General features: G+C 48.5%; 1 protein-coding gene across 1 annotated transcript; it reads right to left on the bottom strand.

Annotated features, from left to right (window-relative positions):
- Window positions 1–187: 187 nt before the first annotated feature.
- Window positions 188–27,559, bottom strand: LOC136289042 (centrosome-associated protein CEP250-like). The gene is made up of 11 exons (XM_066182509.1): window positions 27,479–27,559; window positions 26,701–26,820; window positions 25,793–25,896; window positions 25,023–25,161; window positions 24,678–24,871; window positions 23,189–23,316; window positions 22,819–22,988; window positions 20,855–20,984; window positions 11,677–11,740; window positions 10,840–10,888; window positions 188–586 (listed from the first exon to the last, which is right to left on the bottom strand). Exons 1-11 carry the CDS (start codon window positions 27,557–27,559, stop codon window positions 467–469), a joined length of 1,299 nt encoding a protein of 432 aa, XP_066038606.1. The 3' UTR covers window positions 188–466.
- Window positions 27,560–27,961: the final 402 nt, after the last annotated feature.

Below are 27,961 nucleotides of genomic sequence, written 5' to 3'. Positions count from 1 at the left end.
AAACTCAGTTTATTCAATTACAAATGCACCTTTATTTAGTGCCAACAAATGCAATAGTGGGGAGAGAAAAGAGAATAGTAAGAAAGACAGAAAAAGAGGGGAAGGGGATTATAGCTACCAACATGGAGGGTCGAGTCCTCGAGGCTTTTGAAGATGCCTATAGATGCGAGTTTCTCCAGCGGGGTGATCACAAAAGTGAGCAGGGGTCTCCAGGGTTTTTACAGTCCTCTCCGAAGCAACAGGCAGTTGGCCAAACAGGTGGGGGAAATCATTGCAGTGTGTTCATTTAGAGAACTTAGAACAAGTCGGTCGTCAGCAGGTACAGTGTCAACCAGTACAAGTCAGCAGGCACAGTCACTTCACCGTGACTTGCCCATTGTTTCTGCTCAGGTTCTGATGTTCCGATATGGGTGCTGGCTTTTTCCATCAAACACACCTGCAGGCAGCACTTGGCCAACATCCCACCTCAGCCAGGCCAGAACTCCTGCGTTGAGATTTTAAAGTCCCTTTTAGGGGTTTCAGTCTCTGTCCTTGACGATGGTCGTGAGGCAGATGAGGGATCTTCAGACCATCTCTTAGAGTGAGGCTGAGGTAATAAGCCATGAAAAAAACACAAAGATGCAATCAGCAGATAAAACACACTAACAAATAGAGGTTCAGCATGCTGGATCCCTTGGAAATGTGAGCCATTAGATACTCAGAGGCATTGCAGTAGCTGAACGTGCCAAAACAATTCATTCTTCTCCCAAGGCCATCTTCAAGCACGCAGTTTATAAAACCAGCAGATACCAAGCCCTAGATGTTGTGAAACTGGCTTAGTAATGCCAGGTGAACAAGGTGTTCTGGTTGACACCTTCAAAAACAATAGTTTTGTAACTTTCATATGTTTGACTAGCTAGAAGGTTTCTGGACTGCCCTAGAGAAGCTATGTTCTTCTTGAATTAATTTTCTTCCCTCTCTGAGAAAAAAAAAAATCTGCTGAAACTTACAGGCAAGAAGCTATTAAGAGTGTGAGAAAACAGACATATGTAATTTTGACTCTACACAGCATGCTTGCAAATATGAGACATGAAGCACTTGCCTGCTCTCTCTGGCTCTGTGTTCAGTTTTGGGGCTGTCTTTCCATAAAAATAGGAGCTGCTTGAGAAGGACTAGAAGCATGGTGACGGTGGAGGAAGCAATCAGCAAGCTAGAAAGCATGACTTTTAGAGCCAGTTTAAAGAATTTGGCAGAGAGTGTTGTACTTAAAAAGAAAGGAAAAAAAAAAAAAAAAAGAAGTGATGTAATAAGGATCTTTAAAAGTTTGGGAAACTTCTGCCTAAGAAAGAGGGTGATTTGTTGAACCCCATCATACATAAAATTCAATCAGGTGAGCTATGTTGCTGCACGAGAGGGGGACAGTAACAGTACTGTCTCAGGAATCTGTGAAAACTCCTATGTTGGGAATGGTTAAGGACATGTTAGGTTACTATATGACATATAGTAACCTAACATGTGTGATCAACTCACACCCTCCTGCATCAATTCTTCTGGTATTTGGCTCTTTATTTCAAAGGAATTATTTGCTGAGCTGATAATGGAAAAAAAATTATCTCCTATGTGTTGCATAAAAGAAACTAAAAATAAAATCAAAGATACTCTTGCTGATATACTTGTCAATAGAGACCCTTTCCAAAGCTGAGTAGTTGCATTGCTTAGTAGGAGATCCAGATATTCAGATACCCAAGAAATTGCTTTAGAGAGCTACAGCCCCATCTAGACAACTGTCTTGGTTTGAATATCAGATGTCTGCTAAGGAAGGCAGGTGCTTTCCTTGGAATAGAAAATGTGAATTATTATAATTTTGAACTTAAGGCAAAGATATGAGTATAGGAATAACAGTTCTTTACTAGTATGTATGATAAGCCAACAAACACCACCACCCCTGGCATTGACAGCAAGCAGCACCAGGAGCCCCGTGACCCCTTCTCAGCCGCGGGCGCTTTCCCCGCCGGTGCAGTTCCGGTCACAGCCAGCGGGGGCGCTGGTGGCTCCCGGCGGGCAGGGCGGGTGCGGTGATTCCCCACGGCTGCAGGGGGCGCTGTGGCGCGGGCTCGGGGAGCGTGCGGTAATGGCGGACAGGCTGAGGGGAAGGGATGGAGGAGAGGCTTTGCTGCGCACAGCGCTGGGGCAGGCGATCCCAGTGTCCCTGAAGGACTCTGAGGAGCACACTGCTGGAATGGCAGCACGTCTTGGCAGGCAGGAGGTGCAGGACTACAGTGCAGCGAAAGCTCAGAGCAGTGCTAAAGAAGCAGTGGGGGCAGGACAGCGGCAGCCCGGCTCTGAGCAGGGCAAAGAGGGGAGAGCCCGAGATTGTGGGCACCCGAGCAGATGGGGACGGGTCCCTCTTCTAGTGAGGTGGGTGTTAACAAGGTCCCAGTTCAGGGGCTGCTCCTACAAGCAGAGGCTCACCCATGGCAGAAGAAGCAGCTCTGGGCTGGGCTCTGGCGGCAGCAGCGAATTCCCTCCCCCAAGCAGCAGCTCCGACCATCCTCCAAAGCCAAGGGAGAGAGCCAGCAGCTGCCCCAGCCACATCTTTTACCTGCCCAGTTCTTGCAGTATTTCTGCCCCTGGAAGAGAAACTCACAGACAAGAGAAGTGCAACCAGATGCCCTCCTCCCCTGAGCTTGGCCACTTCTTTTGTTTTATTAAGTACCTAGTTGTTAGTGTTTCCTAGCAACTTATGGGGGAAAAAAAATCCCTAAGTAAAAAGGAACAAAAGGAAAGAAACCTAACCCCCAACAACAATTTTTTTAAGATGTCCTCTAGACTGAGAAGCCTGTTGTGTAAATGGGCGTTGTCTCTGTCCTCTTTCCACCTCTTTCACGGATTCATTACCAGATTAAGAAATGATAGTATAATCTTCTCAAAGTCCTTTTGTTTTACAATTCTTTATCACCTCGGACACACAGTGCCTGCAAATTGAGTGTTCAGTACTAGAACAAGCTGTATGTCCTTCTGGGAATCTAGCAAACATATGTCAAGAACAGCCTCCAGCTGAGACAACCAGAGTTCAGACAGAGGGAGGCTCTGCTTCACCTCACCTGGGGGGATTTGCTGCCCACAGACCATATTGTCCCCCTGCACAGGGCCGCGGGAACAAAGGCAGGGCATAGGCGTTGCATAGGCACTGGGAACAGGACGCTGCCTCTCAACTACAAGCGCGGGAAGGATGCAAAAGGGAAGGTAGTTGGTGTCTGTTCAAATTTAATCCTGAGTTATATTTAAAAAAAAAAAAAAAAAAAAAAAAAAAAAAAAAAAAAAAAAGTGGTGCTTCAAAAGCATGCCTGGAACTCAGCACACTTTCAGGAAGAGAAAAGGTGTGTGATTTTTTTGTTGGCTCATGTACTTACACAAGCAACCCCAGACCACCTGCTGATCCAGCAGTCAAGAAAACAGATCTAGTGCCCAGTGCAGCACTTCATTTTAGTCTTCCTGTGATGGTGGCACAAAGCTGAGTGCTTCTGGCATTTTTAAAGAGATCAGAACTCTAAGTCTGACAGTAAGTTTGATATATGCATGTTATAAATGATTAAGAGCCAATCCAAAATCCAAAGATTTATTTAGCAATTTCAGAAATCAATTTCGAAATGCCGTGATAAATCAGGACAACATTGATTGAATGCTGGGTGGACAATGGAACTGCAGCAAAGGCGCCTTTCAATCTTGCCCACAAATGCTGGGTCTCAGTGTACAGTTTTTATATATTTTTTCTGCCTGGAGGCAATGTCCATTGAAAAGTCCGAATATTCATGTATTCTTTTATTTCCAAGTGAGGTTTTGAAAGGATTTCCTGGTGAAATGAAAAGACATCCCAAAAGTCCACCCAAATCTTCTCTTTGGGGCACTTGATGTACTCATCTCCCGGATCCTCCACCAAGATTGATATCAGATTCTTGAGTAGCCGTGAAGTGTGGTCCACCCTTGGTTAACAGCCCATCTCCAGCTTCACCGTTTCTGTTGCAAATTTTGTGGTTTCACAGCTGAACAATGGACTTAAGAATTTTGGAGACACCCTCCAGTTGCTTCTGAGAATCCAAGTTTTACTTACAATGTATAACTTTACCACATACAATATTTTAATATGCGAATTTATACACTGCATCTATTACAATGCATTAACCAAGTGCAGATAGAAACAACATTTTATGTACATTCGCCTGATCCTCAGCACTGCCAAGTGAACACATAAACTTTTTCCACAATTTTATTTCATTACATCTGTTTCACATTTTTGCCTGTTGCCTAGCCTTTGAAATCTGTAATAGATACATAGTATTAAATTCGTGGACTAAAATTGTGTGTATTAAACTTTGCAGTGGAATGTAAAAAACCCTGAATTACTGGAAATAGTTCCAGGGCATCTCTTTGCATACCACAGTCTTTTCACAGTCCAAAGGTGTTACCACGACATCTGCCAGAGAGATAACCGGGAAACAGCCCATTAATCACAGGCTGACCACATCTCCACAGTTCATCAGGAGATCCAATACCAATCTGGGTGGAGGGCGGCAGAAACCTTCTAACAGAAGATTCGGAGACTTTTCATTCAGACATCTTTTCAATTTCTCAGGAAACTCTTTCAGATATCCCTTGTGGACACCAGACATTTCAATGATTATGTTATGTACATGATGTCATGTTCTTCGGGTTCTTTGTTACCGTCTTGTTTACACCTCAGGGTAGAAAAATGGTATAAAACACCTACCCTGAGACCCCGAATTTGTGGGCAGTTCTCCAGAGACACACCCTTTGCTGCTCCCGGATTGTCCACCCAGTATTCGATCGATGTTGTCCAAGTTCATCGTGGCGTTTCCCGAAATTGCTTTTCAAATTTGTTAAATAAATCTTTGATTTTGGAAATTGGCTCTGATCATTTATAACAAAATCTCTCTTATAGCAACTAGTACAGCACAGCAGATTTTTACCCCTGTAAAATGTATGCCTAATGTATATGTCCTGGATAGCATCTAATGCTAGTGCATGAATCCTGCAATTTGTTCTTGCACTTCCCATCAGCTGTCTTGGCACCAGAGCAACAAAAGCAGACACAGCGTAGGGGTGGTAATCCTGCATCTCCTGTCACACCTGGATGGCCTGCAGATGGCCAGAGCACAATAGTGCCCAGCTCTGTCAGCGACACAGATCACAGATACACTTCTGCATGGGGAACCTGGTTAAGAAAAGGCTTTGCAGCTCTTTGGCAATCCAACAGCAACTTGACCTTTGCTGTCTTGCGCTCCGTGTGGCGACTGCTGGCAAAGCATTCCTTCTCTATTTCTCAGCTCTTGGAGGGGCTGCAGGACTCCCAGGTGCTTCCTGCGGGGCTGGGGATCTCCCCGGGCATCCGCCCAAGCCAAACAGTGAGTTCACAGGTGAGAACTGGGCAAGCCAGAGCTTCTGCTCGCTAGCCCTGTTGCTGCTCTGCGGGCGCAGCCGCTGGGGTGCCCCAGCTGTATCCCTGGGAGATGGAGGCGCCTATTTCCCCGAGACAAGAGCCCGTGGGCGCGCTCCGCGTTCCCAGGCCGGGAGCGGCGGCTCCGCGCTGTCTCCGCAGCTGCGGCAGCTCCGAGGGCCCGGCGGCGACGCGGGTCAGTTCTGCCCTCTGCCGGCAGTGCCGCGCCACAGCGTGCTGAGCCAGCTGAGGGGAGCGCGGCAGCGCCGCCGGCTTCGGGGCCAGTTTATTCATTTCGTTTGGCTTGCTTGTTATGATTTGGACGATGTTTGCTGTTCGGGGGGTTCGTTGTTTTGTTTTCGTTTGGTTTGTTTCATTTTGTTTCGTGTTGTGGTTTGGATGGTGGGAATTTTTGGGCACAGGGGTTGAGTCGGTAGATACCGGCTGCCATCCCTTGCTTCTAGATAGGAATTCCCACTACGCTTACAGACCTGCTACTGGGCGTTTCTGGTCTTTGTCTGGGTCCTTTGAATCACAATTTGAAACAGCTGGCTCTGATTATGGTAGGATTTCATTCTGGGTGCTCCTCAGCAAGAGATGTTTGGGGCACATATTTTGTTCACATGACTCCTTCCAAGGTCACTGAAAGGGCCACATTTCTAAAACCCCACATATCTCATCCAAATGGATGGCCAAACACACTGAAGTTGAAGCAGATATATTCTGCTTTAAAGCAACAGAGTTTTTAACTGATTGGTATTGTGGGTGCTTGAGACCAGAAATTCTTTGGCACAGACTATTCAGATAGTCAGTTTTTGATATTCTAAGTATTTTTTTCTTTTTTTCCTCACTGACATTTAGAAATGTTTTGCCTTTTTAGCAGCGAATTTATATTTGTCTGCCTTGAAATGCACCCTAACAGAGAGCTTCCTCTATTCCTACAACACAAATTAATACATCTATATCTCTATTCCCTGCAGCAATCCTATAACTCACTTTGAGCAGTGCAGTGTATTAATTTTAGCTGTAGGTTTTACATTTCAGCTGGTATCCTGTTTCCAGCTTCTCCTTTCTTATCCCAGCCTCCTTGCCTTTCATGGCATTCCAAGTAGAAATACATGTTTCTTGGCCTTTACAGATTTTTCTTTGTGGCATTATGGTCTGTCATCAGACCATGATGTAGACCATAGCAGAAAGGAGACATATCTCAACCTCAGTTTCTTGTCTGCACAAATCCACAGCCTTCCTCTGGATCCCCAGGTGACACTTGCGAAAGGATTTCTGGCTCCAGTCCAGCAGTGCCCCTCAGCTGCTGACCAGCCATGCCATGGCCAGAACACAGGCAGGGCCCCCTGGTACTGTTGCAGAGGAGTTTCCCATATACACTTGCCTAATCTTTCATAATTCATCCCAGGCATCTGTCTCACAGACACTCTGGGAGTGCACCCAGTATAATCCCTCTTGCCCAGCATGGACCACTCTCCCCACTATTAACTTCAGCCTGGTCTTGAAAATGGTAGTGACAAACCAACCTGGCAAAGGTCTGCAACTTCTATGTGCAACGTGCAGTGGGCAACAACCTTGCCAGTAGCCCAAAAAATGGACTCTGGTTCTCCTGTAGCAGACTTTGCTGCTTGCTTCCCTCAGGAAAAGCATAAGGCACTACCTTACAAAAACAGGGGCAGGCACTAACGTACAGCTTCTACCTGTTTCTTTTCAGTATTTAATGAAAATATAAGAGTTTTGAAGAATAAGGGACTTAATACTTCACTTCAGTAAAAGCACTGTTTGAGAAGTGTTCTCTCTGGGCTATACCCACAATAGTTCACAAGAGGTGCTGTGATCACCATGCAGATGGTTTAATGACAGCAACTTTAGGGAATTAAGCTCTCTACTAGATTATATTAATTGTCAGACCTGGAAGACTGCAGATAGCACAGTGCCAGGCTTTGGGGCGGAAGAAATACCTATTTAAAACTGAACCTGAGTGTTTTGGTAGAAGCAGAGATGATCATGCTAACTGCCATGATTTCAGAGGTTAAAACTCCAGTCACTTGTCATCACAGTGTGTAAAAATGGTCATGCTATGAGAAGTAAAACATGCAAGTGAGGTAGAAGGGAAACAGCAAAGATTTTTTTTTTCTAAACAAAAAGAAGCCCAAGACTATTTCTTCGCAGGAATCTAGATTTTCTTTGTAATAAGATATGCTTTCATGTCTATTGTTAAGATCTTCACCATTCTGTGACATCCATGTGGGCACATACTTGCATGTCTCCAGCAGAAAACTAGTTTGGAGTTTAATGTAATTAAATTTCATTAAATTTAATGAAATTAATTCATGTCTTCTTTTGGTGTCTGTTCAGGAATTTATGAAGCTATGGAACTTCAGTGGTAAGGTTCTTAAGACTAATACAATCGGGATGGGTTTAATTACTTTCTCAAAGCTGTTTTTGTTCCATTTGCTTGGCTTTGTTTTTGGCAGCCTTGCTGCGTGTAGCATGTTTTGCAAAAGGAAATGATCAGTCAGTATTTTGTCAATAGAGTACGTCCTTAAGTACAGTATAGCTGTGTTTCAAAATGAGAAAGATTATTTGGTATTTCCCTGTCAAAGCTCAACACATTTTTATTTTTCTTCTGTTGGATCCAACAATATTTTTTAATAATTAAATGTGAAAAGTTTAACTTAAATAATCGGAAGCTTGTTGATGTTAACTGTGTCAAAAGAACTACCCAAGGGTCAGATCAGAGTTTTTTAGTGAAGGTGTAAAATAGGGTTGTCCTTTCTCTTCAACAGTTTGGTAACTTGCAATATTGCAGTTTCAGCACTTTGTTAAGATAGAAAGCTGTAGCTGTTAAACAAAACTAACATTTTACTAATTACCTGTTAAGTATTTCTTCCACTATTTATGTCAACAGATACAATATTCTGCAAGCATTTAGACTAAATGTTTTATAAGAAGGGGAAGGGCAAAGAGATAAAAATGTTCTGGTAACTTAGTTACAGAAAAGAGAAGTAAAACTGGCAGATTCTTGTATGATGAAGTTATAACATTTTCTAATCTTTCCACAATATAAATAATCATATCCTTTATTAATTTTTCAATATCTAGGCTTAAAGCTGTTTTCTTCTGATCTATTACTTGCTTCAGCAAGCCATGGAACAAAGCACATTTTATAGCTTCAACCCGTTTGAGACTGAACATCTTAGTCACACACAAAGTAAATATGTGAATGAAGCCTAAACTGGGTAAATTCAGGCCTCAAAGACAGATATACTGGGTTAAAAAACATGGTTAAAATCCTGTCTGGCCTGAAAAGCAGAAATAATTACGTCTGCATCAGATATCTACTTTCTTAGTCTCAGTTCAGGAAGATGTAATTCACAGATCACTTTGAGTTTTGCCCTTTTTAAAATAAAATATGATTTTGTTTTGAAATTAGAAAAAATTGTAGGTTTGTCCATTTGGTTTTTTTCTCAATAGAACCTGCTTTTCTTTCTGTTATCTTCAACAAATGAGGGAATCACAGGGAGAAAAAAAGTTCTGTATCATTTTAGAAATAAATAATCAAGTGTAAGAAATTCAGAAGAACATATGGCAACTAAAAAAATCAACTTAGTGACTATGAAATCTTTCTTGCATTGATAAAGAATATTATTCTCAAATTCCTTAGTGATGACTTAAGAACTTCGAGCAGATTTCTCAGTGTAGAAGCTGGCAAAGCTAAACCTGAATTTATTCTGGCAAAAGCATTGCAAATGGGAACAATACTGATGTGAACTGAGAAACACAGTACAATCATCCACTGAGTCACACTGAGGAGGGGCAAGATTTTAATTTTCAGCTAGCTGGTCTCTGCAAACCTACGTGTTGGACTCTGTTTCAACAGGCTATGTATTGCTTAGCATAACACCTGTGGGAAATAACAATATGATTTCTCTCTTCCTTTGCTTCTCAAAGCCTTTTGATAGTCATTCTCTAGCATACATTTGCATTGTATGTGCCATATCAAAGGGAACAGAAAGGCAGTCACTGGAGCAATGGCTTTGCCACTGAGTTTGCATTTCAAAGGAGAACAATTTCTCAGATTTACATCAAAGCAGCCAGTCCTCGTGCCTTTGCATTTCTTGTGTGGTCTGTTGAGGACAACCCAGTGCTACCAGCTGCATTGGAAAATACACAAAAGCCTCATTTGGTCCCAAGTCAAAGAGCACTTCACACAATTAAATCTTTCACCTCTCCCTTGAGAAGTAAATGGGTACTTGTGAGATTGCACATTGTAAAAAGCAAAACACACACTGAATGTACATGATGCAGAACAAAGAAGGCTCAGCCTGTGTTAAACCAGATAGCCCATCTCTCTTTAATATTTTTGTTTCCACTTATCCATCAATATGTTTTGACTATGCATTCTTAAAAATATTTCAATATTTTTTCCTTGCTGCCCTATTATGTGCTCCAGCCTCACCAAAACACACAGCTCGCTTTATTAGGATGACACTGGAGCTAGCCCAGGCAGGTGTGTCCTGGAGCAGAGGATCACACCAGGGTATTTTGGGGAGTTTCCATAAACTGGCAAAACCTCAGTACCGACAGAGGGGTCCCAGATGCCTGAGCAGGGAGAGCTGAAACTCTGAGGGACAGCGGCCATTCCCCACACAGACAAGAGTAGACCACAAGCAAGCAGGATCAGATCTGCACTTCCTGAGCGCAGCACTCCAGGTGGATAAGGAACTCTCAGGAAGATGGAGTAGTATTTGCTGAGAGCCAGAAATGAGAATTCAGGACTCCAAACTTTTAGCCCCAAAGAGCAGTGGGACTCTCCAAGACACCAAGGTGTCTGTTCAAGACAAACAGCAGCTCTGTAATGGAATGTCACCGACACAGGACCAACACAAGGTTGTATTATTTAAGGCTCTTTATCAACTTCTTCTCATGGATATGTGTGTGTGTGTGTGTGTGTGTGTGTGTGTGTGTGTGTGTGACCCAGGTTCCCTAGGACTGAAATGCAAAACTGCACTCCAGACAAGATTTCTCCTTCTTTGGGTCTTACATTATATTTTCAAGCTGAAAATATATATTGTTTTCCATCTGATGGAAAAGAATGGGAAATCCTATCTTTGTCGAACTTAAGGGGCTTAAGAGGAACGAGGGCTGTTGCCATCAGCTAATTTATGCATTTCCTCCTGGGGGAGACACCACTGCCATCCTTGCATTCATTCAGCTAGGTAAGAAGGATAAAGTCTTTGCAAGATACATTTTGCTGCCTGCCTCTAGGCAGGCTGCACCTGTGGGACAGCCTTTGCAGCAAAGACGGGTGCAGATCCCAAAGCTCTGGCCACAGGTCACATCACAAGGCAAAGCGCTCAAGAGCTGCAAAATCTGCCTGGGCTGTTGGCACTTACCGCTAGCCCCATGGCAGCATCGAAGGCCTCATAAACGGTTCCATAAGCCCTAGAAACAGAACAGCAGCAAGAACAGAGAAGCTGTTGAGTGCTGAGAAGCAAAAAGCAGCCCAGGGAGGAGCTCTCTGCTGCCTCAAGTGTCTCTCAAACACCGGGGTTCATCTACTCTTCAGCCAATGGCACAGCAGCCCAGCAGCCCTCTGCTGTGCAGCGTGTCCAAGAAAAAAGCTGAGTCCAAGAGGAAGAAAAAGGGCTGCTACAAATCTCAAATGTACACACTAGAGGATGGGTATGGGAGTTTTCTTCGTCTTTTCTTTTTTGTGTCTGTGCGTGTGACATGCCCTTCCAGGCAATGAAAAACACTGTCCTGTTGGGCCTTCTCACCGCTCTATCGATTCTATCTGCCAAACTCAGGCAATGCCACACAGCCTTTCTTATTGTTCTGACCAATGAATATTGTTTTCTGCAAGATATTGGAAAGAAATCAGCTGTTATCTGACAGCTATCAGCTGGGAAGCTGTTCTCTCAGGTTATTCTTCCTTCATTAGTGTGGCCATATTACTTTGACTCCTACAAAACCAGGTCTCCTAGGAAAAGAAGCCAAGTGCTGCCGCCACATGTTGGAGGGACAGGAGGGCTTCCACGTGCTGCTCCTTGAGACAGGCAAGACACTGTCAGCATCCACCTCTCTTTGATGATGCCTTGTGATCAGCACTGAGACAGGGACAATCTAAAACCAGGGTCTGAGGATGCTTGCAGCTTGCCTGACTTCCCACTTGACACTGCACCAAAATACCTGGCCCATAATTCTGTAGAAGAAAGAGTGGCTGCACTCACCCACTGCCAATAGTTTTCCATCCGGTGTATTTCTCTTCTGGATCTTCCACACTCACAACTCTCCCTTGAAAGAAACAAAAGGCAAGAAGCAAACTTCAAAACAGAGATGCTGACTTCCAGGAGCTCTGAATCTCAGCTCCACTCTCTGGGGCTCTGAGCAATTTGTGGTTGCTTGGCTAGCAGTAACATTGATGACAACAACAACAGCAGCCCCAGCAAGACGGGCAGCTCTGTAGCGCACATGGCCTGCTCAGAGTCTGATTGTCCACACTCCTTTGCAGGATTACTTTGAGAGGAAACTAAGCCCGGGGAGAAACCATCAGAGCAGACAGAGATCAGAAAAGAACAGGCACCAAGGCAAGTGATTGTCCTCTGCAAGGGGGAAGGAGAGCTGAAAAATCATCACGCTTCATTTTCTTCACAATAAAGACTCCTTTGTGAGATTCCACCAAAGGTTTCCTACTTCCAAAGTTTAAATGCACCCTGGGATCTGGGGTGAAGTTTTATCCACAGCTGCTCTTTGCAGAGCAGAAAGACTATTGCAAAGTGAATTCCAGGAGAGGAGGGGACCTCACCTATCTCTCAGCAGTTTGCCTAAAGAATGCCTTGCTGATTTTTCGAGAACAGCCGCTCACGCTATCACCAAGAACAATGGCTGTAAGAATTAGGACCCTCTTCATTTATGAGCAGGCTAACTTCTGAAGATGACTTTGCCCATTTCCTCTTTAGTGAAGAACTACAACTCCTTGTCTTCAGCCTGGGGTGCAGCTGTCATCAGCACTGGACTTGGCCTCTTGGACAGTGCCCACATGCCCCATCTTCCCAAATGGGCAGAGCCGAGGTGGGTGACAAGGACAGCGCTGCTCCCCAGGTGCTGCTGTGACACAGACACAGCTGCCCAAATGAGATGCTGATCCTTTCACGAGTCCAGGCAAAGCTGCAGCAACAGAGCGACAGCTGAAACCTCCCAGCTAAGGAAGGCGTCAGCCTCTGCAGTCACACCAGCCATCAGCAGCGGGGCAGGTATGACAAAAAGCTTGGCAAAGCCCACAAGTGGCCACTGACAACCACAGTGAAGAAGCCAGAGCCAGAGCGAGCCCCATTACAAGCTGCTGACCCCACTCAAGACAGAACGTGATTGTCTTTGAGTTCAGACCCACGGAGGACTAGATCAATCCACCCTTTGTCCCAACCCCTGATGGCGGATGCTGAGTCAACTGGGCTCTGTTCTGTACCTGACCGGTTGCTCTCTGACAGCACTGCACTGCCAGCTATTAGCAGCTCTTGCAAGAAGCAACTCAGCTGGTTGTACTGCAGAGTCACCAAGGCCTTGGTGTGCTTTCCTAGAGTATGATCTGTGCAGGAATTGAGGCCAATGCTTAGGATTCCAAGAGTATTTACTGGCTGGCCATTAAGCCGTGCCTAGTAGTGGAGGAAGGCGCAGCAGAGGGGGCTGCAGGCTTTCTCCTGAGAATTGCCTGCAGGGCAGTTTTCTCTGACTGTGCCACATGGATGTGTCTTTTCAAGATGTGTCTGATGTTCTTTTCAAGGAGGTTGGCCTAACCAAAATGTAGAATTCTTATCCAAACCAACTCTAGAAGGAATAGTAGAAGTAATACCAGTCCAAAAAAGGACACCAGTATGAAACCAGGCCCACAGCCAATCAATTTCTCTGAAGTGTTTTGTCTCCAATGACTGGTGACAAGCCAGGAGTCTAAAGGGAATCCAGGAAGCCAACTGTTCTGATCACTTTGGCCAGACTAGCACACACACGTTTGTCGTTTGTCGCCCTGATTTTCAGCCTTCTGATGACTGTTTACATATTTCTAGTGGAGTTTCTCACGGATGTAACATAAACAAGTAGACTGTGTTCACATACCAATGTGTGATGGACTTCTGAGATGACCATTGGGGTCAGAGGGGTGTCCCCTTTGTCCTCCAGTCCTGGACCAAACTCCAAATCCTATTTAAACCCAAAACAACAATAAACATCCTTTTTTCTTTCCTCACTTCAACCTGTCGGGTGAGTGTGGTTCTTTCGTGTCCCTACTGGCGACATCTGGTGACCGCTCGTGAGAATTACAGTGTGTGGAGTAAGATTGTTTTAAAGGTAACGGGGGCTGTGTGTAGGTAGCCTTTTGCGAATATGGTATCCCGTAGCTCCACGATAGAGGTTGCTGTCTTCGCCTTCTGGCAAGATCTGCTGGAACAGAATCAGGGTTTTGTTTCTGAGGAAGAGTTTCAGTGTTTATATTATTTTGGAGAGAAAAAAGGCTTCTTTATTGATGCCGGGATGGCTATCTCAGAAACTGCCTGGGGCCGCCTTGGTGATTATCTGATTTGGGCTTTGTCTGCGAATTACGATGCAGACATGGCAAATCTGACGGTGCTCTGGACACGATGTGATACTGTTTTAAGGAGTTATTGGGACTCCGGGGGCCTGTTGAGTATCGGCAGCTCTTTTGAGGGGTTGTCGGGCTCGGACGCTAAGGCTGAGAAGGAGGACCTCCACTCGGAAGCCGAGGTGGATTCAGGGTCCGAATGGGGGGTGGAGCTTCCCGTTTACCCCCGGGACGCTGCGTTTGTGGATGGCGAGCTAGGTTCCCCGGGGGGGGGGGGGGGCGGATGAGCCGCTGAGCGGGGCCTCGCCAGTTCTTGAGGAGCCGGCCGTGCCGGCCCTCATCGCTCCACTCATTCCAGCACCCAGGAGGCTGAAGAGCAGGGGTGTTTCCCCCCCTCTCGGCGCTCTTCCGGCGCTGGCGGAGGGTGCGACGCTGAGTCCGCCCGTCCCCATGCCCAGGAGGCAGAGAAGCGGAGGCGGCTCTCAATCCCTCTGCGCCTTTCCGGCGTTGGGGGGGAGTGAGAGGTCGCAGGCTCCGCACGCGCCTTTGTTGGAGCCAGACGCGGTGACGACACAGTGTCCACATTGTGGTACAGCCACGAAATAGCCCTTCGGAACGGCGGTGAAGGCGGGGGCACCCCCGCCTGGCGCTACGCTGACCAAGGCGCTTGCGCGAGCGGCGGAGGCCCCAGAGGGGGGAGCTTTGATTGACTTGCTGTCGGACCCGATCCCTGTGGGTGGGCAGTCCATCCCGCCCCGCGTGGAGCGGGCGGCGCCCTCTCTGGGCCTCTGCGCCACAGGCGGAACCATGCTGGGGGTGGTGCCAGCCCCTCCCCTCCCTGTGTCAGCCCCGCGGGGCGCGGCCAGTGATGTTGCTCGTGCTGGGGAGGCTGGATCAGGCCCGAGTGGCCCTGCACCAGGCCCCGCCCCCTCCGCGGATTCTTCCCCGCTCGCGCCGCCTGCGCCGGATCCTTCGCTGTCAGTTGAGTCTCAGGTGGCGGGGCGGGGTAGCGCTGCGGCTCCATCAGCCACACCCATCCCGGCGCCCCGTTCCCCCCCTACGCGGGGGGGAGAGGGGCCTGGGCCGGCCCCCCTCCTTCCTGCATCGGGCTCGCATGCCCCACTGGGGCTTGCGAAGGGTCCGGACTTGCCGCTGTCACTCTCCACGGATACCGGGACTGTGGGAAGTGCCGGCCCTGCAGTGTTCAGTTTTGGTACGGGGAGGATACAGCCACCAGGAGGCTGGTGCCTCCTCGGGGCAAGATCCATCCTCCTCGTGATGGATCCGCCTCGACGGGTCTCTGGACATTACCCCCGTGCCAGGTGACGGTGCGTCCGAGAGACCATGGAAGGTTCTGGGAGGACGTGAAAGCCAAAGTCGAGGTGCTGAATGACTATGACTCGACACGGCGCCCCCGGAAGGCGGAGGTGAAGTTACTAGCCTTGCTGGTGCAGCAAGGGCTGCGATATCAGGTGGGGTCGAGCTGCCTTCCAGCCAAGCACCTGTTCCTGTTCCTGTGGGGCCCTCGGGACGGGTCGTGCCAAATGCGGATGCCCTCCCAGGGGGTTACCAAGCATTCCCTGTGATTCAGGGTCCGCTTGGTAACACCCATCAGCCTTTATCATGGCAAGCCTTGATGGAGCTCCGTGCTACAGTTGGTAAGCATGGGCTGGGTTCTGCTGATGTCATGCAGGTGCTTCGAGTTTTCAGCTCTGATACACTACCCCCTTGTGATATTCGCAACTTGGCTCGCACTCTTTTTCCACCTGTTGAATACAATGTTTTTGAGTCCAAATGTGCTCAGTTGGTACACAGGGTTGTGCTGCAGAACGCTGCATTGGGTCAGCAGGATCCCAGACGTGATTGGGATGGATGAGCTGCTGGGTATAGGCAGTTTTGCTGATCCTAGGAAGCAGGTGGCCCTTGACCCCCTGGTGCTTGAGCAGTGCTTGAAAACAGGTATGGCGACGATGGTTCTGACTATAGAGATGGCCGCCCCACAGGCCTCCTTTGTGACTGTGGTTCGGGGGCCTGAGGAAACCTTTTTACAATTTGCAGGGAGGCTGACTGCCTCAGTGGAGAGACAGGTGGAAGATCCAACTACTAGGGAGCTTATACTCAAGCAACTTGTGAGGAGTAACAGTAACGCAGAGTGCAAGAAAATCATTGAGGCCTTGCCGGGCGATCCTTCTATATCACGAATGGCAGAGGCCTGCGCAAAGGTGGCCATCACAGATTGTAAAGTGCCTTCCGTGGCTGCTGCCCTGCAGCCAGCCTGGAACTGGCCGCAAGGTGGACAGTTCCAGGCTGCTGCTCCGCGGCCAGCCTGAACCTGGCCACAGGGTGGGCAGCGAAAGCCAGGAAATGCTCAGACAAGCAAGAAACAGAAAGAAAGCGCAGGAGATGACATTCCCCTTGTTCTTATGTGGTCGGTGTGGAAGGCCAAATCATACCGCAGATGTCTGTAAGTTGATGGTTCATGTTAATGGTCAGCCTTTACCAGGCTCGGGAAACGGGAGGCAAAGCGTGAAGGGCAGACGCGCTCAGACATAAGTCTCTCTCCAGGCTCCGGAGCCGATGGAGGTTCACTTGGCCGGCTTACAGCCAGTACCAGTGGCTCAGCAGGGTTTGATGTCTGTACAGCAGCAACAGTTGTCTTAGACTCTTGCGGAGTGTACAAGATTCCCTTAGACGCCTTTGGTCCCTTGGGTGATGGCATGAGTGCTTTCCTTATGGGGAGATCTAGCGCCATCTCTCAGGGTATCATTGTGCATGGGGGACTTATCGATGTGGATTATACTGGACAAATTCATGCTATGGTTTCCACACCCACCCCTCCCGTCACTATCCCCGAAGGAACATGAATCACTCAACTTGTGCCCTTTAAGTCCTGTGTTCGCAGGGCAGAAAACCGGTTGCAGGGAAAGGGCGGTTTTGGATCTATGGGGCCACCTCAGGTTTACTGGACTGCTGTCATGACGAAGGATCATCCTGAGAAGAACTGCACCCTGTCCGTCCCTGGTGCAACGCCGTCTGAGATCCGCCTTCTCAGGCTCCTCGATACAGGCACGGAGATCACGATCATTTCCCTTGCTGCCTGGCCCCCGGAATGGCCTTTGGATCGGGTGCAGACGTCTGTCATGGGATTGGCAGGAACGGCACACTGCTACGTGAGCCAGAGGCCCATGATGATCAGAAACCCAGAGGGACAGATGGCCATGATCTGGCCTCATGTCACAACTGAGGTTTCAACCAATCATTGGGGGCGGGATGTTCTGGCTGCATGGGGGGTGCATCTGGGGACGGATTTTTGATGGGGGCCACTGCGATGAAGGGCGTGGGGTGTCCCACGCCTCCTATGTGGTGGCTGGTGGACAAACCCATTTGGGAGAATCAGTGGCCCCTCCCTCAAGATAAATTAGTTGCCCTTCGTGACTTGGTGCAGGAGCAGTTGGACCGGGGTCATCTGGAGCCTTCTACCAGTCCCTGGAACACTCCTGTTTTCTGTATCAGAAAGAAGTCTGGGAAATTGAGGTTGCTACAAGACCTCCGGAAAGTTAATGCCGTGGTGGAAGGCATGGGGGCGTTGCAGGTCGGTATGCCATCGCCCACCATGCTTCCTGCCGATTGGCCAGTCCTCATTGTGGATCTAAAGGATTGTTTTTTCACAATTCCTTTGCATCCTGATGACAAACCAAAATTTGCCTTCACAGTGCCAGCAATTAACAATGCTGAGCCTGCACGGAGGTATCAATGGAGGGTGCTTCCCCAGGGGTGTCACAACTCCCCGGCAATATGTCAATGGTACGTGAAAAGAGCCTTGTCTGGAGTTCGCAAGCAGTTTCCTGATGCTCATGTTTATCACTACATGGATGACATATTGGTGGCTGCGCCCACCCAGGATGAACTGCTGAGGATACGGCCTCAATTACTTGCCGCTTTGCATTCTCATGGACTGCAGGTGGCTCCAGAAAAGGTCCAGGAGGAACCTCCCTGGAAATATTTGGGAGTCAAAATTCTGGAGCGAACAGTCCAACACCAAGAGGTGCAATTTATATATTCGGTGAAAACATTGAATGACGCCCAGAAACTGGTGGGTGTAATCATCTGCCTGCGTCCATATTTGGGGTTCACCACAACACAATTGTCTCCCTTGTTTGATTTGTTAAAGGGAGACTCCAATTTGTGGTTGCCTCGTACATTGACCCCTGAGGCACGTCAGGTGCTGGAGGAGGTTCAGCGAGCTGTTTCTGCTCATCAGGTTTATCGTATCGATCCCTCTGTTGATGTTGCTTTGTTCATTACCATTACAAATTTGCATCCTGCAGGTGTCATTGGCCAATGGAATGATGAATGGTCCAATTCCTTGCACGTCCTGGAATGGGTTTTCCTGCCCCATCAGCCGCAGAAGACGACAACTACATTGTTTGAGCTAATTGCTCGGTTAATAATCAAATGCAGGCAACGGTGCTTGCAATTGATGGGTGCAGATCCTGCAAAGATTGTGCTCCCGGTACCGTGGGATGAATTTGACTGGAGCTTTGCAAACAGTATTTCTCTGCAAAGCGCTCTGGAAAATTCTACAGAGCAGATTACTTATCATCTGCCCAGCCACAAGCTATTGCAAGTGGCAAACTTCACAGAAATTTCTTTGCGGCCCAAAAATAGTCAGGAGCCAGTGCAAGGACCCACTGTCTTTACTGACAGTTTGGGACGGACCAGAAAGGCCATTGTCACTTGGAAGGATGGATCTGGGTGGCAGGTTCAGGAAGGTCACGAAGCTGGATCAGCCCAATTGGTTGAATTGAGGGCTGCCGTCATGGCATTTCAAAAGTCTTCCCAGCAACCTTTCAATTTGGTCACAGATTCCGCTTATGTGGCCGACATGGCACAGTGTTTGGGCCATTCGATTTTGAAGGAGGTCAGCAATGCTGATCTGTTCCATTTGCTGAAGGCCCTGTGGTGTGCCATTCAGGCCCGGGTTCATCCATTCTACGTTCTGCAAGTTAGAAGCCATACCAATCTACCAGGGTTTATCGCGGAAGGTAATGCGAGGGCTGACAAGTTGGCTAACCCTGCATGGGTAGCACCTCAGCCTGATACACTCGCGCAGGCCAAGGCATCACATGGGTTTTTTCATCAGAACGCACATACCTTACAAAAGCAGTTTCAGTTGACGCCAGCAGAGGCTCATGACATGGTCAAATCATGCGCCGACTGTCACGCACCTTTACCAGCAGGGGTAAACCCCAGAGGCCTTAGGGCCTTAGAGCTTTGGCAGACGGATGTTACCCAAGTTGCCGAGTTTGGCCAGTTCAAGTATGTGCATGTCACTGTTGATACTTTCTCCTCTGCAATGTGGGCTTCTGCTCACACGGGAGAAAAGACCTGCGATGTCATTGCCCACTGGAGGCAGGCCTTTGCCGTTTTAGGCATACCTTCTGCTGTGAAGACCGACAATGGTCCTGCTTATGCCTTGCAGAAGGTGCGGCAGTTCCTGCAGCTATGGAGAGTGTCACACAAGTTCAGTATCCCTCATTCTCCGACTGGGCAAGCTATTGTAGAACGCGCTCATGGTACTCTGAAGCGGGTTCTTCAAAAACAAAAACGGGGAATGCAGGGTGAGACCCCGCACAGTCGGTTGGCAAAGGCTTTGTACGCTATCAATCACCTTACGGTGCCACAGAATTCTAATAACCCTATCATGGTGAACCATCAGCTCTCATTGCAGGCATCGGACGAGACGCATCAGCCTCAGGTGAAAGTTCGAGTGTGAAATTTAGTCACTAAGCAGTGGGAAGGTCCCTATGACCTTATCGCTTCGGGGCGTGGGTATGCGAGTGTATCTACAGATAGTGGAGTACGCTGGGTACCTGTGAAGTGTATTCGTCCTGACCTGCGACCTCAAAGGCAGAATCCGACCGACAGGCAAGCCGGAAACGGTGACCAAAATGAAAGACAGCAAGTGGATGAACCATTGAGTGATGACTCCGATACCGACAATGCGAGTGTTCACTCTGATGGCCCTTCCAAAGGTAGAGACTAACCATCGTACATTTTTCTCTTTTCTTTTCTTTTCTTTTCTTTTCTTTTCTTTTCTTTTCTTTTCTTTTCTTTTCTTTTCTTTTCTTTTCTTTTCTTTTCTTTTCTTTTCTTTTCTTTTCTTTTCTTTTCTTTTCTTTTCTTTTCTTTTCTTTTCTTTTCTTTTCTTTTCTTTTCTTTTCTTTTCTTTTCTTTTTTCTAACACAAAAAGGGTGAGATGTTGCCCTGATTTTCAGCCTTCTGATGACTGTTTACATATTTCTAGTGGAGTTTCTCATGGATGTAATATAAACAAGTAGATTGTTTTCACATACCAATGTGTGATGGACTTCTGAGATGACCATTGGGGTCAGAGGGGTGTCCCCTTTGTCCTCCAATCCTGGACCAAACTCCAAATCCTATTTAAACCCAAAACGACAATAAACATCCTTTTTTCTTTCCTCACTTCAACCTGTTGGGTGAGTGTGGTTCTTTTGTGTCCCTACTGGTGACACACATTCACTGGGTCATTTTCTAGGTCACGGCCTGCTGCTGCTCGGGAAACAATCCCCACTTTTGCCTTTACTGCACTGGGGAGCTGAGACAAAGCCCACCCACTCCCAGCTGCCCTCATAGGCAAAAGAATGCCCCAAGAGCTCCCTGGCTGCTTCCAAGCACAACAATGCCTTCTGTAGGGAGTCCAAAATTTCTATCTGACACCAAAGCGAGGAGCAAGATGTGGTACAGCTCATGCTGAGGCACACACAATGAATGTTACACACTGATCCATTGCGCAAGAAATCCAGAGAACATACCCAGCAGCTCCAGGCACTGCTTTTCTCTCTCCTGGCTTGAGCGGGCTGAACTGCTTGTGCTCAGGTTTTCAGGTTGTGGAGCAGAGGCTTCTTCGGATGGTGCTGCTGCAGCGGCAGAGCCTGCGTCCATCTGGAACAAGGAATTTGTTTGTGTTAGAAAGGTGGCTGGCAAAGATGGCCCAGACAGTGCATTTCAAAGGCAGGCCCTTAGGAACAGCACTTGTCTTAGGCTGCAAGCTGAACTGTCAACTCTTCCACCTCAAGTCAAACCCAAACAAGGAGACAGAAACAACAGCTTGTCACAGCCAGCCATATTAGCAAATGTGAAAGGGAAAGAGCAACTTTAAATTCCACCCTCTTCTGAGGACTGCATTCACCATGCACAGGGACAACTTGTTCAGAATCTGCATGGGTCACCACGTTCACCTGAACAAACCCCTCAAAAAACAAAGCCAGCACTTTGTGGCCAGCAGAAATACATTCCCCGTGCTCACTGCTGGAGCCTGCCAGGCGCTGTGCTTTCAGTGCTTGCAGTAGTCCTTGCCTCCCCTTTCCTGAGATCTACACTCCATGGCCCTGTTACTGTCCTTCCCTCTGCTACCTGACTAGTCAGGCTCACCTGCCCTCATTCAGCTCCTGCCTCAGCTGCTCTACCTGCCGCTGGCTTTGGTTTAGATCTCCCTGCAGCCAGCACACCACGTCTAATAGAGCAGTGTTCTGGCACTGGAGCTGCACAGAAATGAAGAGAAGACTGCTTCAAACTTCCCACACACCACTTGTGGGACAACCAAGATTGATGTCCTCACGCTTTCCAAAAGCATTTTGTTCTCATTCTCGTGTTTGCCAAGGGCCAGTGAAGACGCAATCCCACCCAGACAGACCAGTGTCCAGAGAAGCAGTGCCCATAAGGAGCCCAGAGGAGTCCAAAACAACACACAAACTCTTTTTTCAGATTCTTTGCAAGAATCTTTCAGATTCTTGACTGCCTCTGCTTCGTATCTTTTCTTATTCAGCTTGCATGGTGGCAACTTCCTGCTTCATCTCAAGCAGCCTTTTCTCCTGCTCTCTCTGTACCTCTGCCAGGAAGTCTGCCTGTTGCTCCAGCTGCTCCTGCGCCTCCAAACACTGTTGTTCTAGCTGTCTCTCCACATGAGGGCAAGAGACACATCCACATCAAGTCCCAGCTATGCTCGCCAAAAGGGAAAAACGGAAGCTTCATCCCTTCCACAACCCTCCCCCCCCAAGGAGTTATGGTAGCGGCTTTGTGCCCTCCAGCACTCCTGTCCTAACCAGAAAGGAGGAGGGTCAGCAGGTGGAAGGAAAGGAGAGGCCACCTTCCTTCCCTGCTCTGATGGCTGTCTGTTTTTTGGCCCCTCTCTCCTCAGGACTTCTGCCTGTTCTCAGAGGCTCTCTTCTCCAAGTTCCTCTGCCTTTTGATGAAGGAAAAGCTGCAGGTGGACTGCAGGACAAGGAAGAGGCCAGCACTCTAATGCCCTAGTCACAAGACACGCCACCAGCTGAAATACCAGCAACAGGGGCCTGTGGCACGTGCTTCAAGCCCAAAGGGAAGACCTCTGTCCACTTCGGAAGCACAGCAAGCAAGGAATCCCGTTGCTGTGACTGCAGTTGGCAGCAAGGTCAGCAGCAGTCTGCTTGCTGCATGGCATGAGGCTGCGGGGAAGATCCTGCCCCTTCCCTGCCATGCTTTGGGTGGCAACCACCCAGCCTCCTGGGGAACTTGGCTTATGCCCATCCTGGATCTGTGGCTGCATGCACGGTCCCAGCACTGTGCTCTGGGTCTTAGTAGGCCTTCAAGTGTGAGCCCTTGAAGGCCTCTGCTGCCTGGCCCAGCAATGTGTAGCCTGGAGCAGATGCTTACAGCCATGTCACATACTCAGGCTTCTATTCTGCTAAGCTGGCCCACCAAGCTTGCCTAAACACTTCAGGTGCGTATTGTTTCTTACCAATTTTTCCTGGAGCTTCCTTTTTTCCTCTTCCTGAGCACATTGCAAGAGTTGGAGAGCCTTGATGCAGTGCTCCTCTGTCCAGCAGATCTGTCGAGCCATTTCTTCATGCTGCTGCATGTTGAGAGATCTTAGAGCTAGCAGTTCACGACGAAGGGCCCTCACATCCTCTGCAAACATGACAAACGGCAACAGTCAGAGACTACACAAGCAGAGCACTCTACTGACCTTAAACCCTTTCAGTTTCAGGCAAGGAGGGACCTGCCCCTAGCTCCTTCACACCTCAGAAACCCTGCAGACAGAGCTGGCTTTAGAGCACAAGTGCACTAGGCAGGGCGACCACCAGAAACAAAGCACACTAGGCTCTCACCAAGTATCAGCTCCTTGGCCCACGTGGCTGTGCAAGCTTGGCCCTCCAGATGGCTCCTGGTCATCTCCAGCTCGGACACGTGCCACTGAGCCTCCAGCAGGCTGCTTTGCAAGCTCTCCTTCTCTGACCTACAAGCGGTGAAGAAAAAGAGAAACTGTTCCTGGCACCCACGGGCACTTTTTCCAGGAAGATGTGCCTTCAGATCCCTACATCTGAGTATGGAAAATGGCTTGCATGGAAACTCAGATACAGCAAGACTAGATTGACCACTGAAAATAGCAAAGCAGGCCCCTCCAGGTGACTGGGCAGCCTTTCCTCATGACCTAGCCCAGCATGGAAAGCCCAGCTGAGTTTGATTTTTGCAGCCAAAGCTCAAATTGCTGTTGCCTGACATATCCCACACTGGTGACTGTGCCCAAAAAGTCTCTGCCAGTGAGCAAAAGCCCAGCCTCTGCTTACAGCCCTGAGCTCATCAGTGCTTCCAAGTCACTCTGCAGGGTGACACAACACAGTGTTCTCCTGGCTGACTAGTCAATGTTTAATGGCATTCATAGTGTACATAGAGGTACCTCCAGGTTTTCCAGACGTTCTCTAAGTAGAAGGGACTAAGGGAATGCACCAACTGACATATGAAAGCTCCCGCTTCTAGCAGCAGGAGTAGGAAACCAGAACTAGGTTTTTATCTGAACAAGAACTATCTTGGAGGAGGGACAGGTATCCTGCCATTTAAATTACTGCAAGTTCACGAACAACAACACTTGCTACCTTTATTTATGGCTAACTAAGCCAGCAGTGCCCAAATGTCTTGGCACTCATTAAAAAGGAAGAGGGACCAGCTAAAGGGATCTTGACAGTTAACAGAAGTGGGTGGACAAGAGAGCAAGCATCACTGCTAAGCAAGAATCCCCAGGCACTGTTGAGAAGTCACAAGACCTTTCTCTTCTGCTGCTGCTGCTGCTGTCTGTAAGCAGCTCTAGGTCCTGCACCATACTTCACCAGAGTTAGCTCTGAAGGCTCTCAAGATTTTCAGCACAACCCTCCAGCTTTCAGCTGCAGCATCAACGCCCTACTCACAACATTCACATATAAGAGCCTTGAATTCTGAAAATACTGTGTCAAACTACTTGGAAAGGAAAGATTGATGCTCAGGTGCACTGAAGGAGAAACCAAAACCAGAGGGAAACATCTGGTTTCAGCAAACATCTGCATGGTTTCCCTGGTACTCAATTCAGTGCCAAGTTGCACTTGTCACAGGAATGTACAAAGGCTCCCAAGCAGATGCCCAAAATAGCTTTGAGAGCTTGAGCTGTCAGCAACAGAACACTCAGGTGACCTTGCCCTTTTCTGGTTTCTTATGTCTCTTCGCTTCTCTGTCCAAGAGACGTCTGGAGAGCACACAAGAGGCAATTAATCCTGACGTAACGCTTCCCACCTTTAGAATTACAGACCTTCAGTAATGTCCCGCCCAGGGTCTCCTCCCTGCCTTTACCTGGCCTCTACCAGCTGCTCTGAAAGGCCTCGTAGGTCCTGCTCCGTGGCTGCCAGTCGGGCTTCCAGGGCAGCCTTCTCTTGTGCCAGCGCCACCTTCTCTCTGTACACCTGGGACAGTGTGTGCCCTTGGCGAGAGAACTCCTGGAGCAGCCTCTCCAGATCCCTGTGGGCTGGCTGCTGCGGGTGGCAAACCTGGAAGCAAGGGCGGCACTATTTTTCAAGAGGAACAACAACAACAACACAGTCTCGGTCTTAGCTTGCAGCCAGAAGCAGCATTCGGGGTGGTCTTGCTAGGGGCACTTCCCTCTCCCACAAGTGCTGCCTAGGAGTAAGGTGAACATACTTTTGGCACTGCCAGAGGAACCTCTTCCTTCAGCAGATCCCTCAGAGGCTGTGATTCCTCTGCTGTCTCTGTTGATATTTCGAACACCCGCTCTAGGGAGGAGTGGCGCTTTCTCTTAAGTGCAGCCAACTGCTTCCATCTATGACAAGGGGACAAAAAAACAAGCCTTTAATAGCAACAGTCTCCTTGCAAAACCAGGACTACATACAGTGTCCCACATCGGGCAGTCTCAGGGGCTTCCAACAGCCCTCTAGTTCCACTTCAAGAGAATGCCGGAATTCCCTCCCTAGACCAGCATGTGCCTGTCATTCATGCGGGTGAAAAGAGTCTGTACTCTGTACCAGTGAGAAAGTAAAACAAGCTTCCAGAAGACACAAAACATTTCCAGAAAGCTCAGGTACTTCCAGAAGGCTTAACAGCTTCCTGCCTGCTTGGTCTTCTGCTCCTCTCTGATACAGTGGACACCAGACTTGCAAAAGTCGTCTTTGGCTAAGACAAGCTTGGCAAGTCCAGATGAATAGTCTCACAACTCCTCTTGCTTTCACTGGTGAAACAAAGAAAGAGCTTGCAGGCTACAGCTTGGGGAGGAGATGGGCACAAATTTCGAATACAGTAATCAAACATGGTTTAGGCTGGCAGAGACCCCAGGAAGCCCAGTCTTCAGCTCCAAGCACTTGGGGTCAGCTACGGCACCTGGACAGGCTGCTCCTAAAGCCCAGCAATGCCCACCCCTGCCCCAGAGAAATTTTGCGAGAAAGCTTAGCACACACCTCAGCTCCTGGGCTCTGCGCTCTCTTTCCGTTCTCTCCTGCCACTCCGCTTCTCCTGCCTTGGCCGAGGAGTCCTGGCTGGCAGAAAGCTCTCCTGGTGAGGCCTGCAAGGAATGGGCAAGGAAAAAGAACAAACAAGCAGTCAGCAGCAGGAACGTTGGCTTCTGACAGCTGTGAGAAGCAGCAAGCAGAGACACAGCTCACCCAAAAGCAAAAGCTGGTGTGTGGGGGTGTTGATGTGGGTAAGCAACTAACCCTTGGCTTGCTCTGTAAGTGTCTGAAGAGAAGCAGGGAACATTTCCCTGCTGGGCTGTGGTCAAGTGGCTTCCCTTCAGGATTTCAGGCCTTAGAGAGCAGCCAATAGGAACTGCATTCCAGCCCATGAGAGACAGATCTTGTCTCTGCCATGCAGAGCTGCTCAGCATTCTTCTCAGCAAACTTGGGTCATGTTAAGGTTAAGGCTGTAGTGGAAGCAGTGACTGTAGCTATGTAGATAGGGCGTGGAGAGGGGCAGGTCCCTGCAGGCAATGGCGGCCCCTCCGTAGCCCACAAGGCTGGGAACTGCGCCTTGGGACCGCTCTCTCCCCTGACAACAGGCAGCCTGCAAAGACACTGTGCACAAAGGGGTTCACTTTCACATCAGCAGCACTAAAGGACATCATGCTGCTGCTTATCTGACACCAAGGGAAGTTCACAGTCCCTGTCAGAATGCCACAAAAATGATGCCTGCATGTGATAGTTCAGATCCCATTTCCCATGTGTCAGTGGATGGGCTGAAGAGCCAGGTCATGGCAGGACTCCAGCTCTCAGTATCCTCAGCCACAAAGGGCAAGTGCTGCTTGATCAGAAACTTGCAGCTCTGCACCACACCAAAGATTTGCACTGAACCAACCAAAGCTGCCCCTTACTGGTTCAGGATGCTCAGGCCCTGCACAGACAACATGTGGAGGTTTGATGTCCTTTGCCTCCCCTTTAGCCTCTGGAGAAGGAGAGCGAGCCAGAGGAGGTTCTGCTGCTGCTGTGCTGCTCTGCAGACAGACAGCAGTGTGAGGAATAAGGAGTAAGCTGGCATTTAGAACCTAATTTCTGCTGAGCTCTGTCCCCAGCTGTCCTAAGGAGAAGTCTTGAATTTGACTACAAGTGGGATCCTCAGTAGTTAAAACTCAATTCAAGTGGGCTGATGAGACTAATGTTCGGACAGGACTGCATATGCTTCTGGAAGGAGATATTTCAGCCTGGCTACAATCAGTATGAAGCCTCCTGTCTGCAAAACTTGACTTTCATTAGTTAAAACCTCTTCAGTGCAAAAGGAGGAAACTGATGGAATCCTTTTGGTAGTGCTCATGCAGACACAGATGTGCACTTCCTTTCAGCCTGCCAGGCTGGCACTCAGCTACACAGAGGCCAAGGCCATGGCTCGCTCCACAATTCTCCAACACCAGCAATGTCACAGGTACTCGTCCCACTCACCGAACCATGGACTTGACTCCTTCTACCTCTGAGACGACCTGCCAAGGGCAAGGGAAAATTAACCAGGTGCTGTTAGAAAACTGTCTTTGCTGAGGGATCCCACAGAACAAGGCCACCCAAGCAGAGCACGTTTTCCTTTCACAAGATCCCTCCCTAAGCAACAGTTCTTTAGCACAGCAAGCCAGACTGCAGGCCAGTCCCCTAGGCTGTGCCTACCTTTTGCTCGGCTTTGCCACTAAGGAACAAGAAAGGTGGCCGAGAAAAGGCAAATCGTTCCTCAGCAGTCAGTGCCCACATTGTAGCTCACTGCCCACCCTACAGCTAAAGCTTTTTTCTCCTCTCTTTTCTGGACTTCCTTTTTCTTTTTGTAAACTGCATGCAGCATCTCCCACACGGTTGCTGTAAACTATTCCCCACAAAAGCTTCCCCCAGGTCCCTCTCAGTGCTTGAAGTTCTCTTGACACAGCACAGGCCCAGCTCTGGGCTTTGGGAGCACACACAAACTGCTCAGCAGTTTGCCCTTCAGCGCAAAGCCAGTCGCTCTTGTAGCACACAAAGAGGGAGGGTCCAGTTACACAGGCACATCCTTTAAGGACAGAATGCAGAAAAAAGCTGCTTTCCCTCAGTTCTGGAGAGAACCGCACAGTTTTTAGAACGATTCCTCCAAAGCTCTGCCAGTCGGCACTTTGGCAGTTGTCC

This window comes from Chamaea fasciata, unplaced genomic scaffold (genome assembly GCF_029207755.1).
Source record: "Chamaea fasciata isolate MVZ Bird 193981 ecotype frontalis unplaced genomic scaffold, bChaFas1.0.hap1 SCAF_4, whole genome shotgun sequence".
Classification (NCBI taxonomy): domain Eukaryota; kingdom Metazoa; phylum Chordata; class Aves; order Passeriformes; family Sylviidae; genus Chamaea; species Chamaea fasciata.
Note: the sequence above shows the minus strand (reverse complement) of the source record. Positions and strands in the feature narration are given on the sequence as shown.

Excerpts from the sequence above, each read along its gene's own strand:
- LOC136289042 (XM_066182509.1), bottom strand. The coding sequence starts at position 27,559 with ATGTGGGCACTGACTGCTGAGGAACGATTTGCCTTTTCTCGGCCACCT. Across the intron at positions 20,985-22,818 it reads GGAAGCTCCAGGAAAAATTG|ATGGACGCAGGCTCTGCCGC; the intron begins GTAAGAAACAAT and ends TCCTTGTTCCAG. Across the intron at positions 587-10,839 it reads ATGCTGCCATGGGGCTAGCG|CCTCACTCTAAGAGATGGTC; the intron begins GTAAGTGCCAAC and ends TTATTACCTCAG.